Source organism: Pipistrellus hanaki (genome assembly GCF_964339955.1).
Source record: "Pipistrellus hanaki genome assembly, chromosome: 7".
Taxonomy (NCBI): domain Eukaryota; kingdom Metazoa; phylum Chordata; class Mammalia; order Chiroptera; family Vespertilionidae; genus Pipistrellus; species Pipistrellus hanaki.
This window is the reverse complement of record NC_140509.1, coordinates 56,407,027-56,419,615: the sequence shown is the minus strand read 5'-3', so window position 1 is coordinate 56,419,615 and position 12,589 is coordinate 56,407,027. Positions and strand designations below refer to the sequence as shown.

The 12,589-nt window shown below is 49.2% G+C and overlaps 1 protein-coding gene across 11 annotated transcripts in view; it reads left to right on the top strand.

Annotated features, from left to right (window-relative positions):
• Nucleotides 1–12,589, top strand: part of FYN (FYN proto-oncogene, Src family tyrosine kinase) — a 206,617-nt gene that overhangs the window by 182,646 nt on the left and 11,382 nt on the right. For all 11 annotated transcript variants that reach the window (XM_084889889.1, XM_084889885.1, XM_084889888.1 and 8 more), the window contains one exon: nt 10,883–11,014. In XM_084889889.1, coding sequence (XP_084746015.1) covers nt 10,883–11,014 — 132 coding nt within the window. The remainder of the gene's footprint in view (nt 1–10,882; nt 11,015–12,589) is intronic.

Sequence of the window (12,589 nt, the reverse complement as noted above, 5' to 3'; positions counted from 1 at the left end):
GCAGTCCTCCCTGTACCCCGAGCGGATGCCTTCTCCTCTGGACTGTCTTGAGCAGAGCAATCTGGTGGTGGTTTCTGAGTGGTCAAGAGCCAGTCGTTGGTCTCTGCACCCCACATTTCCTCGTAATCAGCAAGAAGGAAGCAGATGGTCACCCTCTGTGATTTTAAAGTGTGTAAATAGGAACCGCAGACTGCCATCAAACATCAAAAATGTCACTTGGCTTCCTTGTCTTGCTTGGCTGCCAAAGGAACTCCTGCCTTTGCATCGACTGGATAACTGGGCGGCAGCGCATAGGAAAACTGGCCCCATTTTGAAGCCTCTGTGTCTCCCTGCCAAAGGAGGGTGCACCGCAGCCTCACACCCGGCTCCCTGGGAGCGGGGAGGGGCGGTTGGAAAAAGCCACCCAAAGTGGCTATTGTCTGTGTCGCCTCTCTCCCTTCCATGTCTTCCTAACTCCCATCCAAACCCTCCGTCTGACACCAGCTGTTCCAGGCAGTGCCCCCACCTCAGTGCTCATCCTTGCTGCCTGGCACTCATGCCACATGATGTCAGATTGGCCCTTCCAGGATGGCTGGATTCTTGGAATGCTTTCTGTGTTGAGCTCCATCCATTTACTACTTGGGTCTGAGTTCTCATCCCTGTGAGCAGCACCCGAGGGAGCCCTGCACACAAGCGCCCTGACTCTGTCCGGGCTGAAAGTCCACAGCGCTAGGTTTGCCCCACTGGGGCTGTGCATCAGAACGTTCTTCTTCGGATTCAGCTCCACCCACTGGATCTGTGCTAGCGAACCCACCTTTGTCCGTGTGCATGTTCAGGCCTTGCCTCTCATCCTTGGTTCTTGTCTTCCTTGGCCCAACCTGTCCCTCCTCTGTCCCACCTGTGGATAGCACTCTTCCCTATTCCCATCTCCTTTCTTCCCAGACATCCCGCCCTCCGTTGTGTGTTTCAGACGAAATATCATCTCACTCCATTGTATCCTTTACTTGTCATTTAGTTTTATCTTTAAGACAGGATGCTAAGACCTTATGAACGTAGAGTAGAAGTTTCAGCAGAATGTGGCACCAGGAATGACTGGAAAACACACACTTGTATTACTCCGGACACACTTAGGAAATGTGAAAGTCATTCCTTTGGCTGGTGCGAAAGTTCTGAGCTTTGCCCTGCCAGGTTTTATTGCGTTTGAAATCATTGTTTTGTTTGCATAACCACAAAGTTCCTACTCTGATTTCACCTCTTTCCCAGGATATCCTGCCCTCATCCTGCCACTTCCCCGTGGAATCAGCTTCCTGTTATTAGCAGAGCTGGTGACTGCTTTTCGCTTATTCCCAGGGTCCCTTTAAAGTTGAAGGACTTCATATTGAATATAATGACTTGCAGCCTGTGGCTCGGGGTGGGTCTTTGGTTCAGAGAACCAGTGTCTGTTATTGACCCTGATGCCTTTCCTCCTAGAAAACGCTGCGGAGGCAGCTCTTGTGTTCTCTGCAGGAAGGATTTGCTGCTTCTGCTTTAACCTTCGCCGGGCTCTTAGCCAGAGGGGATATTTTCTGACACAGGACTATGAAATTGGCCTGGTAACCAGGACCAAAAAAAAAATAAAAAAAAAAAAAAATAGGCTTGACAGCCCAGCTCTCCAGCAAGAGCTTATATTGTGAGCTGGGCCCCACCCGGGCCTGTCCTGACCCCGCCCTGAGCCTCCCCCCCTCTCCCCCACCCCCCTGTGAGAACCAGGGTCATACTGTAGCATTTCCATGTGGCCACCTCAACCCAGGGCTCCGTGCAGTTCCTCTTCTCCTCTCTTCTTCCTGAAGCCAGCACCACAGGAGCTCTCTGTTGGGTTTGCCGGTGAGCTTGGTCTCCCCGGCTGCCTGGAAAGTCCTAGGGTAGGAGGTGACCTATGCTTGGGGTCCCTCCCACTGCGCTGAGGCCTAAGGACACTTAGTAAGTTCTCAGTGATTGATAGTGAGTGTTTGGGGTTTTCTTCATCCACTTTCCCTCTCTGAAGTTTGGAGAGCCTTTGCACTACTGCCCAGAGAAAATAATATCTGGCATTTATTTAGCTATTACAAGGTGTCTGGTCTGTGCTGAGCCCCTCAAGTTATTTATAATTCCAACTACAACCTTATGAGGGTATCGGCATCCCCGATTTACAAATAAGAAGACTGAGACTGAGGGAGGTTTTAAATGGTCACCCAGGAAATCTGGCGTGCCAACCAGATCTGCTGGACCCTGGAGCTCCTTTCCTAAATGAGGCCCCTAGACCTCCCACAGCGACCCCTCAGCCTGCTCAGCCCACAGAAGGGCCTCTTTGCATGGTCACTGAAGGTGTTCGCTAGGAAGCCCTGTTCTCTGGAGATTTACACACACTTGGTGTGGGAGCTAGACTTGGGAGCAAAAGTCTCTGCCATCCTCCTCCGCGCTTTTGAAATGCCACTGCCATCATCTTAATGTATGAAGATGCATAAAGTACAGCAAGTAACCAGTCAAGGGAGAACTGTTTCTGTTAGGGGTAGGAGAAAGCAAATACCCTGGCCATTGGGAAGAAAGGACCTTTATTAACCGGAATGGAGGGGCTGGGGGCTGGGATGTGCTGGTCATCCTGTTTTCACCTTAAAAATGAGAGCATTCAGTCAGACTGAACTAGAGTGCGATTACTAGTTGGTTACACTGCTGCACTGTCACTCTTCTTTATTCAGTTTGATGAAATCTGTATAAAGGGAGAAAATTTCTTTGGCCATCGGAGTGTTAGATACATTGCTAGGTTGGCCCTTTAGCCAATTAGAACATTTATTGAGCAGTTTTGGTCTAACCAGCCTCAAGCAAAGTACTATGGAGAAACTTAAGTGTAAAGCATGGTCTCCAACCTAAAGGCCTTCCATTCTATTTAAAGAGATAAAAGTAACACATGTAGCACTGGTAGGAAGACATGTTGGAGACATAGGAATGGCCGCATAGTGTGTCATGTTTAAGTTAAGCTTAAGCTCTCAAGCCAGACTCCTTTGGTTCAAAACCCCATTCCACCATTCCCACCTATCCTTTGGTATGTCATTTTGTCTCTGTTCAGTTTTCTTATTTATAGAACAGGACTGTAATCAATATCAACCTCCTATGTGAAAGCACTTAGCATGATGCCTGACAATAAGCATTCAATACATGTTTAGCTTTTGTGAAGTTTCTATGGTCGAGCATTGTTTATAGTGTTGGCCCCAAGCACATGAGAGAGGCCAGTGAAGGCAGGAGAAATCACAGATGACTTCATGAAGGAGACTTGAGCTGAACAGGCTTTAGTTAAGTGGGTGGAAGCAGAGAAGGCATTTAGAACTAGGTAATGTGTAAGAAGCGAGTATGATTATGCCAAGTGCACGTACAGGTTATGGGGAAGCAAACTGAACTAGAGGAACTGTGTGGGGTAGCAAGAACCAAAGTTGAATGGGTATGTGGGTCCATGAAAATGAGGTGGAGGATTTTGATTTAATGCAGTAGGGAGCCCCCTATATGCTTGGGGCAGGGCATTACGAAGCTGAGGTTAAAAGCCATTCAGCTGACCCTGAACAACATGAGGGTTAGGGATGCCCGTCTCCTACACCATTGAAAAATCTTTGTATAATTATAGTCAAACACACAGATTCCAAAACACAGATTCCCAACTGTGGAGCTGACCCTTGAACAACCCAGGTTTGAATTGGTGGATCGGTTGGAAAACTGGTTAGAGGCGGACCTGTGCCATCATCTGTGGTTGGATGGACAGTGAGCTGGAGGCAGGGCACCACGGAAGGAGGGCTTTATGACGGATGAGGACCCCAACCAAGTTTTGGCAGAGAGCTTAACAAGAAAGGGCAAATTTGAGAGAAGTGTCAAAGAGGGAACAGTAGATGCTGATGCTATTGTAGATCAGAGCAGAGGTTCAAGGACAGGAAGAAGTCCCAGCCCACATTAGGTTTTCAGCGTGAAGCCTGGCAGAATGGGGATCTATCCCCAGAAAAGAGTGAGAAAGGGACTTCATTTGCATTCTAAAAAATTAAAGTGAGGATAAACTTTGCAAGTTAGTCATTTAGGAGCATCCTTTACCCACTAAAAGAATCTCCTTTATAACAAAATGTCTTATTCATAATAAAAGGATTTGGTGAAAAGTCGATTTAGGTTCATAGTTGCCACGTTTGAGACTTTGTCACTTAGACATTTGCAGATCAAAAAAGAAGACTTCAGCCCTAATGGGTTTGGCTCAGTGGATAGAGCGTCGGCCTGTGGACTGAAAGGTCCCAGGTTCGATTCCAGGCAAGGGCATGTGCCTTGGTTGCGGGCACATCCCCGGTGGGGGGTGTGCAAGAGGCAGCTGATCAATGATTCTCTCTCATCGATGTTTCTAACTCTCTATCCCTCTCTCTTCCTCTCAGTAAAAAAAAATATATATATTTAAAAAAAAAAAAAAAAAGACTTCAGATGATAAACAACGTGTGTGGCGTGTCCAGCCCCATTCAATAGAGATGATGGGCAGGGCTAGCCCCGAGAGAGGGTGTTCCTCAGGGGAACAAGCAATGAGAGAGAGAGGAGTCTGCAACACTGAGGTCCCTGGACACTTGTAATTAGAGTGGGAGAAGGAAGAAGAGCGGACAGCGGAACAAAGGAAATGCTTACAAAGAAAGGAATCACATCAGGAAGGACGTTTCTCATAGAAATGTCTGAGCTTCACACAGGCCTGGAGGAGGCTTTTCACTATTTTGTCCCTGAGATTATTAGTGTTATTCAAATGGGAAAGTGGGAGAAAATAGCATAAACATGTCTAGAGCCAGCACAAGTTAGACAAACACGATGACAGACGTGACAATAGAAGTATAATCTACCCAGTTGCTAATTGCTAACAGACACCCATGGGCCCTGAAATGTCACGACGCTTTTTGAGAGTTTTGAAAAGTCGGAATGCTTTTCACATTCTGTCTCCTCACAAATCGTTCTCAAGGTAACAATGTTATGTGCCATGTTTCAGAGGCAGGGCGAAGGGATGAGGTGGGATGTCATCACACTTCTGCTCACACACCCCAGCGGCTTCCTGTCACACGTAGGGTGGCATCCCAAGGTTTTACTGTGACTGCAGAGCCCACAGAATCTGTCCTTGTAGCTCATTCTGTTATTCGCTATGGCTCTTGTTGCTGTCTGACAGGCATAATGGCCGCTCGTTTATCTTATCTCCTTCCCAAACAAGGCTGCAGGCTCCAAGAGAGCCAGAGGTTGGGTTCGCCCGGCACTGAGGACAGGGCCGAGCATATGAGAAAACTACAGAAATACTGATGGTGGGAAGAGAGAGAACAAAACCGGCCCAGTTGGGGGAGGAGGGGTTGTTGTTTAGTGGGAAAACTTTGATAGCAGAATACATCCACAACCCTCTCCTTTGTCTTGCTGAAAACATAGATGATTATTAACCTTATTTAAATGGGAGAGACCACGGCCCCGTCGGTTGACCGATCGATCGATCGATCGATGTCCAGTCACCTGCTTTCACCCTAGTCTATGAAGAAAAGGATTTCCTGCTTTCTTTTGCTGGGAGCACTTCCAAGGCCTCTGGCCACGTCATCTTTCCACTGATACAACCACCTCACCTCCCGGCTGCACACTTCACAGAGCGGTCGGGGGCTCCCTCCACCTCCGACAGTCTCACTCGGACCCAAAGAGGATCTAAACACTTCATTTGGCACCAAAAGCACAGGGTTTTCCAGGAGTTTTTTTGCGTCGGTAGTATGCGACAGATGCTTTTCCTACTGTACTTGGCAATTGTTAGCCTCTTAAAAGGGCTCCCAGCTGGTCGCCGAGGACAAGGAGAGGAGGCCTCCCCAGAAAGCAGGAAATTGGTAATGAGCCCTAGAAGAAGTGGGGGTTCAGTTGTTCACTCAGCACCTCTTCATCTAGCTGCTCCCGGGCCCGGGAGGCCGGGCTGTCCTGGGGCGATGCTGGCCATCCGGAAAGACCCAGGACTGTATCTGCCGAGAGTCACCGTTCAGGCAGCTCCAGGTTCCCCGCTTTCAAAAAATGAAGCCGTGTGTAAGCCTAAGTGGCGTGAAGCAAAGCAGCAGTCACCTCGGGACACATCTTGCTAACGGATGCACAAAATCGATGGAGATGAAGCACAGGTGCTCCCAGGCGCAGCTCGGAGCGCAGGCGGCGTGACGCCGAGATGCTGAGCGGAGTTCCCTGGCAAGGAGCTCGTCGGCCGCTCCTGCTGCTCTGCGTGTGCGCCGCTTCCAAAACGCTCTCGGCAAAACAAACAGGATCGCTATTTTTGCTTTCCCGCTTTTTCTGTAAAAGTGAAACCCCTCCTCGGATTCCTTTTGGTTAGGGAAAGCAGGTACTAGTGTTGGTCTCCCATAATAGCGGAGTGTCTTAACTCAAGGTTTAAGAAGGTGGGGATACCTGCAACACATTGCTTGCACTTGAATAGTAACAGCTACAAAGAGTAAGACACTCTGGCAGCAAAACGCTAAGGAGCCTTTCCTCGTCCTGGTGCTCAGGCAAAGCTTCCCTGTGCAGGTAACCAGGCGGAGCAGGAGTGAGCCCCGGGGTGGGAGTGGGGTGAGGACTTGAGACAAAGAGAACGGCCCGTCCCACGGCCCTGCAGTGGGTAAGAGCAGTCAGAGGTCATAGAGGTGGGAGTGGGGCAGGAGAGCAAAGGAGGGCAGGCCCGGGATCATAGAGGAGGCGGAGAGTGGGGAGGAGAGACAGGCGGGCCCAGGTGGAAGGCCCCTGCAGGAGTCCAGGCAGGTGACAGTGCGTGAGCGAGGATGCGCGTGAGGGCAGTGACGTGGACTCTGTGCAGAATGACAGAGCAGCAGGGCCAGAGGTGCCTCAGTGAAGACGTATTGAGCTCCTCCTGTCGGCGGGCTCTGTGTGGCTGCCTGCGTGCACCGCGGAGGACAGATACACACAGCATCCAGGCCAGGAGGATGTCCGTGTGCTGCTTCCATCAGCCAGGCAGTTACAAGGCGGCACCCTCTGAGAAAGAAGCAGGACCGTGGGGAGATAAGTTGTGGATGTTGTATTTGGGAGGCCTTTCAGAGACATCGAGGAGGTCGGGAACGTGGGGGGACGGTCCCATCTGGTGTTGTTGGAATTAGAAGAGCCATTGAAGTCGAGAGAGTGAGTAGGACCCCTGTTGTTACAGGAAGCCTATGACCTCTCATTTCACATCTCAACAGACGTTAGAGAAACTATGTGAAACCCTGGTGTGTTCATCACGACAGAAAAGGGTTCAGACTTAGGCTAACCAGTCCTCGGTACTATTCCACGGAGGTGAGCAACTAAAGAACAAAGATGGTCTACTTTTCTGGTGGTTCCAGACGTGGCCCAGTGACCGCAATGAGTTCACCATAGGAGGCAGTGAAACGCGGAAACTGCCGAGTCCACACATAAATGCTCATGTATCACGCATGGCCTTGTCTGTTGTCTTAAAAGAAGCCTGAACTGTTACAGTAACTCAGTAAAAAATAAAAACTAGAGTGATAGTAATTCCTTTATTCTTTTAGTTCATCATACCTGCTTAGTTTGGACATTCCGACATTCCCTCCAATAAAGTGAAGAGGAGAGGAAATTGTGTTGGCATCTGAATCCCGCCCCCTCACAGGAGAATTTCAAAAAGAGTGAACCAATACCCAGTTCACGGTAGTGTAGGTCTCCTGATGCTGTCTCCTCCCCTTCCACAATCCATACCGCTCAGAAGACAGCTTTGATCCTGACGTTATGCCTGCCATAATAGCTGGGGGGAAATCTGAGGGGCAGACCTTTACTCTCAGGAGAAAGGCATTGTTTGCCCCCAGAGTCCTTCCTCCCGGTGCCTGAGCTTCCCTAACGTCACCGGGGAGAACCCGCCGCAGCCTCAGCAGGGCCACCCGTGTGCTCTCATAGGTGCTCACTGGCGGTCTCAGGGCCATAGTGCTCATAGACCGGGGTTTGCAGTGTGCAGCCCGCATGGCCGTTTACAAAGACCCCTGCCCCAGACGCCACACATAAATGCTATGTGAACTCTCCCCTGTTTGGAGCTACATCTGTGTCCTCAGGAAAGGGAGGAACATGATAAGGGGGAATCGAGGTAATGAGATGAATAAAAAAATGAGCATAGACTTGGTATTTTGCTGAGACATTCATTAATGATTAGCAGCGTATAGCGGCTTTAATGTATTCATCTTTTCTCCTTGAAAAGGAAAATATGAGCTATATTTAAAGAACCTTCCTTTGTCAATTGCACCTGCTATTTTAAGAAGGGAACGAAATAGGAGAAATTGAACAAAGACATCCTTCATTTTCTCCCCTCCAAAATGTATTAGACATAAATACATTAGGTAGAAAGAAAACTAGTTTACAAAATAAATTTAAGTGAGCTCTTGCTATGAAGTCAAAATACCTATCTACAAATGATTTCCTATCAGAGAGTCTTTACAGCCTTTGTTTTAAGGTATTTTTTGAAATCTTATGTATTATAATTCTTGTAGATATTATAATGAGAAAATAAAGCAGACTAGCACAGCTGGCTGATATATTGAAATCTGGTGTGTTTTTTAAAATCTGAAATTAGGAAATCTTCTCCCAGAAAATCCAGAATGCCTTTAATCAAATTTTGAATAGTATGCTTTCAGCAACACATACCCTCTTCAATGCCAGTGACTCCAAGAAGGGAAGAAAGGCTCCCTGGCTGGTTTCATTTACCGGATTTGTGTGCGCACGGGGGAGAATGTTCTATCTGCTTCAGAGATGGGCACAGATTTTCAAGAGATGGTTTAACTAGGAGTGAATTTAATATGCCTTTAATTCTCTGAAATGAAGTTTGGTCCAGGGCAACGTCCGCTCTAGACACTGAAGGAAACCTATCCCATTAATCCCAGGAGCTCAGAGTCCAGAGCTGTGTGGTCAGAATGCCCAAGGGTAGAAGGATGGGAAGAATCCTTTGAAAGAAACTTTTAAAACTAAATGGCTGTTCAGAGAATACCAAGCCTCGTGTGGAATCATGCAGCCCTTAAGGTCAGAGATAAATAATTGTGCTTGGGAAACAGTTGATCACAAATAGTGCAGTGCATAGAAGAAAAAAAGCGTTAATGTGAAATGCCACATAATGAAATAGTGGGATTTTTTTTTTTAATTTCATTTCACACTGGCATAGAAGAGATGGGAAGGAAAATTATATTGCCAGAAAATTCCAGTTAAGTTTGCTAAAGATGTTATCATATACTGTATTTAAAACAAAAATCTAATTGCTATAATTTATCATACCTCTGGTTATTAAAACCATATTAATTTAAAGATTTTAATCACTTGCTATTTTTGCACATTGTGGCTTTTTATGGAGGATACTATGAAAATTTCTGTTTGTTAACCTTGTGTGACTTTTTTAGGAGCTCCTAAGTAAAGTCAACATGCTTTAAACATGTAATTGTGTTTATACCAAATAAAACTCCTCGTGTTTCCCTTTTAGTTCGTTCTGTGAAATATATGGAGCCGTTTTATCATTGCTGAGCGCGTGTGTGAGAGCACAGGCTGAGGGTCCGTGTCACTCCTGTACACACGTGGAGTGTAAAGAGCAGGGTGGACCCACCCTCCTTTTGGATTAGAGAGAAGATTCTTTTCACTATTGGAGAAGTTTAAAAGAAAAAGTCCTACTGGCTTAGGCGTGAAATTTGCTCCTTGGTCTTGAGAAAGGCTCTCTGGCAGGCAGGGGAGAGTAGGCTCTCTGGCAGGCAGGGGAGAGGTAGGGAGGTCAGCAAGGGCTCTCACAGCCAGGAAGAGCCGCTCTCCGCTCTCTGGGGAGGGAGGGAGGGAGGCAGCCGGAGGTAAATCATCTCTCTGCTGTAGTGAGAGGCCTTAGGGAGGTGGAGCCCATCACAGGGGCTGCAGCAAATGGTCCCCACCCTGAGAGAAGCATGGTGGTTTGATTTGGTTTTTACACACCAGGTGAGAACCATGGTCTTCTATACGGAAGGATTCATGAGAGTAGCATTATGATTTAAGCACTGGTAGCCCTGCCCTAACCGGTTCAGTGGATAGAGCATTGGCCTATGGACAGAAGGGTCCCAGGTTTAATTCCAGTGAAGGGCATGTACCTTGGTTGCGGGCACATCCCCAGTAGGAGGTGTGCAGGAGGCAGCTGATTGATGTTTCTCTCTCATCGATGTTTCTAACTCTCTATCCCTCTCCCTTCCTCTCTGTAAAACATTAATAAAATATATTTTTTTCAAAATACTAATAGCCCTGTGCACAAATCCATGCACCAGTAGCTCTCTGCCGCCCTCCTGTAGCTCTCCACCCACTGCCCCACCCTCCTGTACTTCCATTCCCTCCTCCCCTCACATAGCTTGCTGTCCTGCCCCCTCCTGTAGCTTTTCACCTCCTGCTTGTAGTTCGCAGCCCCACCCTCCTGCAGATCCATGATCTGGTCGTTACACGGTTGGTCATTACGCCTCAAGGTGTAACAAATAATTAGCATATTCCTCTCTTATTATATAGGATATTATATAGGATAACATTATTCTAAAGCAGTGAGTGTGTGTGTGTGTGTGTGTGTGTGTGTGTGTAAAACTGGTTTCCTAATTCACAAGTTAGATTCATCTCCAGACAAAACCTAGGGCATTCAGTGTAGCCATAGGTTCAAGTTCTAGAAGCCAGAGCTTAAAGGTGCTTTGAAGTGCAACCCTTTGATGGGAAAATTAAAATTAAACTGGCTTTGCTTGCGGTCACAGAGCCAGGACCAGACCCCACAGCTCTTCAGTCCTGGTTCATTCCTGCTCTCACCCCCTGTCCGTCCTCTCTGTGTCCTGCTCCTGGGAAAGGGCTCTCCAAGGGCTTTTCCCTCCCGGCCCATACCCGGCGTGATGCTGTTGGTTTGGTGGATAACCAGGTGCTCTTTCTGCAGGTGCAAAGTTCCCCATTAAGTGGACGGCCCCCGAAGCAGCCCTGTACGGGAGGTTCACAATCAAGTCCGACGTGTGGTCGTTTGGAATCTTACTCACAGAGCTGGTCACCAAAGGAAGAGTGCCCTACCCAGGTAAGCGCAGGCGCCGGCAGAAACGGGCCTCTGGTTGGAGGCTCTTTCAAGAGCATCTGGGGAAACCTCACCCAATTTGCCTTCTCAGCCCCATCCTCAGCTTCCTGCTGAGCATGAGAGTGAATCCCATGGACAGGTATTTAGCCGGAGAGGAGCAGAACTGGGAGCCACTGTGGAACGTAGACAAGCAGCCGCCATGAACTGGGTGCCAGGATTAAAGTATTAGCAGCTTCGGATAAGCGCTTCGGTCCTCCCCAATTTGAGGCAACTCTGCTCTCTCAGCAGGAGTGTGTGTGTGCCTCCCAGAGCAGAAACGTCACTGGCAGAGCCTCTGCTCCAATGGCGTTTGCACACTCTCTGGGAAAGAGAGGAGAAGCCCCCCCCCCTCCCCCCGCGCGTTTTGATTGCCCTGTAGCACTGACCCGCGGAGCCACGCCATGCCCGCCGGCAGGAGGATGCCAGGCCCCGTTCTCTCAGCAGGCCCGGCTCCAGATGGCCAGGGAGAGCAGAGGCACATGCGAAACGCAGTCGGAGGCCACTCGCTGCCCATTTTAAAACAGTCAAAATATGCAGAAGCAAGTATAACGGAAAGCAATTGGAGAGGCTGTGGTCCCGGAATTTTTCTGGGGACCAGATTCACGGTCTCCAAAGAGAGCCCAGGTCCAGGTTATCCACTCTTACGTTCATTCATTTAGGCCGATGGTGACTTAAAGGACACTCGGGCCATTTCACCTCCACGCGTTAGTGGTTCTAGTGCAGGGACAATCTGCTTTCTGAAATGTTAAGGACGTATTCTTTTAGTTACTGCCAAGTGAAGAGAGAACACAGCTCCCTTCATGTCCTGCCTTAAAAAAAAAAAAAAAAAAAAGGCAGTGATGAAAACGATCGTGGAGATTAACGAGGAATGGGGGTCTCTCGTGGTCGTATCTTTGCAGTCAGAGGAGCCAGTGGGCGCAGATTCATTTGTAATCCCTTTGTTCATTTTTAGGATGGTTTCTGGTCAGCTGCAAAATGCGGAGAGGGAGAGAGGGTCTCTTCCTGGGTGGGTGTGGCCTCGAGACTCCAGGGGGAGCCAGGCTGCGGGCACAGTCACAACTGACAGACGCCCCGCCTCCGAAGCGCCGGGTGGGCGGGTAGAGTGGCGGGTGGAGGGCGGCGGCGGCCTGTGCGCACCAGTGGGCGGAGCCGCTGGCGGGGGCAGAAAGGGCCGCCCTGCAGGGGCCTGGGGCGCAGGGGGGGCGCCTGGTGTAGTGGCTGGAGCGGGTCCATGTGCTGGGGTCGGGACGGTGCAGATGTGAGGCCCCTCCTTTTCATTGTCCGGGTTTTGCACTCCTTTCTCCCTGGACCCCCCGGTTTACAATCGCCCGTGTTAAATGCGGTTGGGGGGAAAGGTTAACGTTGCTTTGCATGTCTTTGAAGCTTTTCCTGCCAGTCACATGAGCCGCTTTTTGTTCCTCCGGTCGCGCCGAAGCCCAGACAAAGGGGTGGGGGCGGGGCCTGGCGCAGGGAGGCAGGTGTGTGCTGGGAGGGCGAGTGGTGATGGGGTTTGGGTTTAGCAGAACGAAGGTGGCCTGG